General features: G+C 31.5%; 1 protein-coding gene across 1 annotated transcript in view; it reads right to left on the bottom strand.

The window, feature by feature from the left end:
* LOC124952287 (probable serine/threonine-protein kinase DDB_G0280111) overlaps positions 1–1,820 on the bottom strand; it is an 18,334-nt gene extending 16,514 nt beyond the window's left edge. The window contains exon 1 of the mRNA XM_047501890.1: positions 1,140–1,820. Within this exon, the coding sequence (XP_047357846.1) occupies positions 1,140–1,678 (539 nt within the window). The 5' untranslated portion in view covers positions 1,679–1,820. The remainder of the gene's footprint in view (positions 1–1,139) is intronic.
* Positions 1,821–3,748: the final 1,928 nt, after the last annotated feature.

Below are 3,748 nucleotides of genomic sequence, written 5' to 3'. Positions count from 1 at the left end.
TCTCTCTCTCTCTCTCTCTCTCTCTCTCTCTCTCTCTCTCTCTCTCTCTCTCTCTCTCTATTAGTCTGTCTATATCTTTTTATATCTCTATTTTTTTTTTCTTCGTCCGCGTTAATTTGCATTAAACGAGGGAATAAGATTATACGATTAAAAAGACGGGCACGTGACGTAAATTCTTTAATACCAACATCGATTCCTATTAAAACTTTTTTATTTTATTTATTTTATATTTTCTTTTTGCTTTCTTCTTCTTCTTCTTCTTCTTCTTCTTTTTTTCCCCTTTTTTTTTTTTTTTTTTTGTTTTTCTCTTTTTCTTTTTTCTTTTTTATCAAGCCAGGACCAAAGTACGTCTATCTTTATGCCAAGCGAAAGCCTTTCTCACCGAATTTATTTACCCTGGTTTCCACTTTACGCCTTTCACCATCGATATATGTGTATATATGTATATATGTATACTATATATATATATATACATATATAGTATTGTGGTAAATGCAAATATAAGAAATAAAAGGGATATACATATGTCGGGTCTATAAGTGGCCGATTTTCTATAAGCCTGGCACTCAACTTAATGCATAAAAGTAGTTAACAATAAGTAGTCCATCATTATGACGTAAACATCCGATCGATGGCCGATATCGAACTGAAAGATATCTTTTTTTCTTCCTTCTACTTTTTTTTTTTGTTTTCTTTTCTTCTTCTTCTTCTTCTTTTTTTTTTCTCATAATTTCTTATTGAGCATTTCTAAGAAAATGCATTTCAACGTAACACATACGATACGATTCTTGAATTTCGTTAAAACATATTGTAACTTCGTATTATCGTACTTGTCATTAATTTAATAACTTAAAATTACGATTATTTACGTAAAATTCACGACGTATTTAAATACGTATAATCTCGCATTAAAATTTAATATCAGATAATAAAACGATGTGTGCTCGAAATATTAATTCGAATTAATATAATATATTAGGTGGACCGAAAAGTAATGTCGCTTTCTTAAATTAAATTCAAACGAATAAATGTTTAACAAGTTTTTATTTCTAATTGCAATCAAATATCGACATGCCCAGAAACGACATTACTTTCCGGTCCACCTAATATTATAAGATATCAAAATAAAATGGACTTACCTTGAAACGCTGCGTGCCAAGTGTAGGGCAGAGGATGGAGCGAGAGAATCCCTTCGATCGCATCGGCAACGATTATACTGATGAGACACCTGTCTGGATCGATAAATCGTAGGTGGTACGATCGATTGTTGCACTTGTTGTTGTTGTTGTTGTTGCTGCTGCTGCTGCTGCTGTTGTTGTTGTTGTTGCTGCTGTTGTTGTTGTTGTTGTTGTTGTTGCAGCTGTTGCTGAGATTGTTGTTGAAATTCACCGTCCAATCGACAATGTAATTCGATGTCGGGTACAGATCTTGTTGCCGGATCTTCGGTGGTGCCGCTCTCCTCGGAGCCGCCAAGTCCAGACACTGACAGTTGCGGCGAGGCAACCAAAAAAGTTGCCCTATTCTGTCGCGTTAGCACCGGCTTGCCCTGAGACGCCGCGGCAACCACCACCGGCGGCGGTGGTGCCCTACTCAGAAGGGCGGCGGTTTCTTCGTTGCTAACACCATAATCGTTACCATTGCCGCCCTCCTGAGAACCAACGTTACCGTTTGCGTTCATTTTCTCTCTCTCTCTCTCTCTGTCTCTGTCTCTCTCTCTCTCCCTCTCCCCCCTCTCTCTCTCTCTCTCTCTCTCTGTCTGTCTGTCTCTCTCTCTCTCTCTCTCTCTTAACGTTAACACCGATCACGCCTTTCTCTCCATTTTCTGAAACAAGAAAATATTTTCCCCCATGTAGAGATTAGAATTCTGATTTGTCATTGATATTATCATAAATAATATTTATATATTATATTATATTATATTATATTATATTATATTATATTATATTATAAATGATAAATAATGATACTTTATAGTACTGGAGATCGAATAGGTTAATAAATTATTTATGTTTTTGGTATTTTATTTTATATAGATGTGTACTTCTGTATGCGTTTGTAAATGTGTTGTATTCGTCTATCGAGAATACCTTTTTTCTAAATAAATAATGATATATAACATAATATAATATAGCATTGGCTTGCGTCAATATGTTATACATGTCCGAATCTTTAATATTTCATACGTCGAAAGTTTTCATTACATTTTATCTAAATAAATAACAATATGTAAGAGCATAAGAGTGTGGCGGATTTATGGTCTATAAGTCATGTTTTGAATTTCTAATATTTCATATGTTCCCTCGACTTTTCAATAGTTTTATATCGAAATAAATATCGATATTTTCTATAAGATTCGATTGCTTTAATAATAAATAATATCGTGATGATCGATGTTTTTTTTTCTCTCTTTTTCTTTTTTTTTTTTCTTTTTTTTTTTTTAGATATCTGAATAAATAACACTGATATATATATATAATAATAATAATAATAATATCGAATTGCTTAATGATTGATATTAAAAAGATTTTTTTCTTTTCAATAAAAAAGAAAAATAAAGAAAAAAAATAAATAAATAAATAAAAATAAAAAAAAAAATAAAAAAAAAATAGTCCTTAATTAAGATTGATCGGTGACAGACATCTAACCGTAAATTTATCTTTCCTTTCAATCGCAATAACATTCAATTAGGGCTAGTTTCGATCGTAAAATCTAATTGGATATCTATATCGATCGATCTCAATGTGTCTACTAATGGTGATGATGGTACTACGGACGAACGTGTTCGTTTTAAACCTGCTAACTACTCTCTTCGAAGGTTTCAATAACAATTTAAATTCATTATCGCGTTGACGTTTACGATGTAATCCCGTTTGAATGCTATTAATCGACCCTAGTCTTGATATTGAACTAAGCTTTGCCATTTAACGTGAAGGAAACATTTGTTAAAAATTCGTTCGTTACTATCGTTAATATTCCCGTTGTAAATCATTTTAATGGACCTGTTAGAAGTTTGTTATATAGAGACGCGGATAACCCATGTGTTCTTTTTCCTGACATGAATAATATCTCCATTTAACCATTTGAATTATTTAGCTTAGATAATAGTTATATGAACTTTCAAGAGGTCATGTAATTCTATATGAGTTTAGTGATAATAATGTGACCAAATTTAGATCGTAAGAATATTGTTTCGATCGTTGGATTCACGTTTATCTCTCTTGTTTTCTTTTTTTTTTTTTTTTATTATTATCTATCTCCATTCGACTCATTTATTTTCAAAAGGACAGAAACATATAGACACACGTATAAATACACGTTTATTTATCATTCGTATTAGGATGTCCTCAGTTCAATACGAGCAGTCCTTGTAGAAAGTACTACGTATATTCCTCATGTAAGACGTATAAGTTTAATTTAATATGTACCGTCATATATTATTTTATATAAAATATTAGATATATATATATATATAATCGTTTATTCTTTTATATCATATATATTATATCGTATATTTCTGATTATATATATACATATATATATATATATTATAGTGTTCATTATATTTCATTTCTTTCATTACATTTTATTTTATTCAAACTAATGAAATCATCGAATCAAAGGAATAGAAGATACAAAGAAAGGAATTTATCGAGTTTGAACGAGGAACCTTATTGGCTTGGCCAAGATTCGTCTTATCCGCATCCCCGATCGTTGCTCTTCGAATCAGCTGCTTTCCTTAGATTTCCGT

The sequence above is a fragment of the Vespa velutina genome, chromosome 10 (assembly GCF_912470025.1).
Source record: "Vespa velutina chromosome 10, iVesVel2.1, whole genome shotgun sequence".
Classification (NCBI taxonomy): domain Eukaryota; kingdom Metazoa; phylum Arthropoda; class Insecta; order Hymenoptera; family Vespidae; genus Vespa; species Vespa velutina.
Note: the sequence above shows the minus strand (reverse complement) of the source record. Positions and strands in the feature narration are given on the sequence as shown.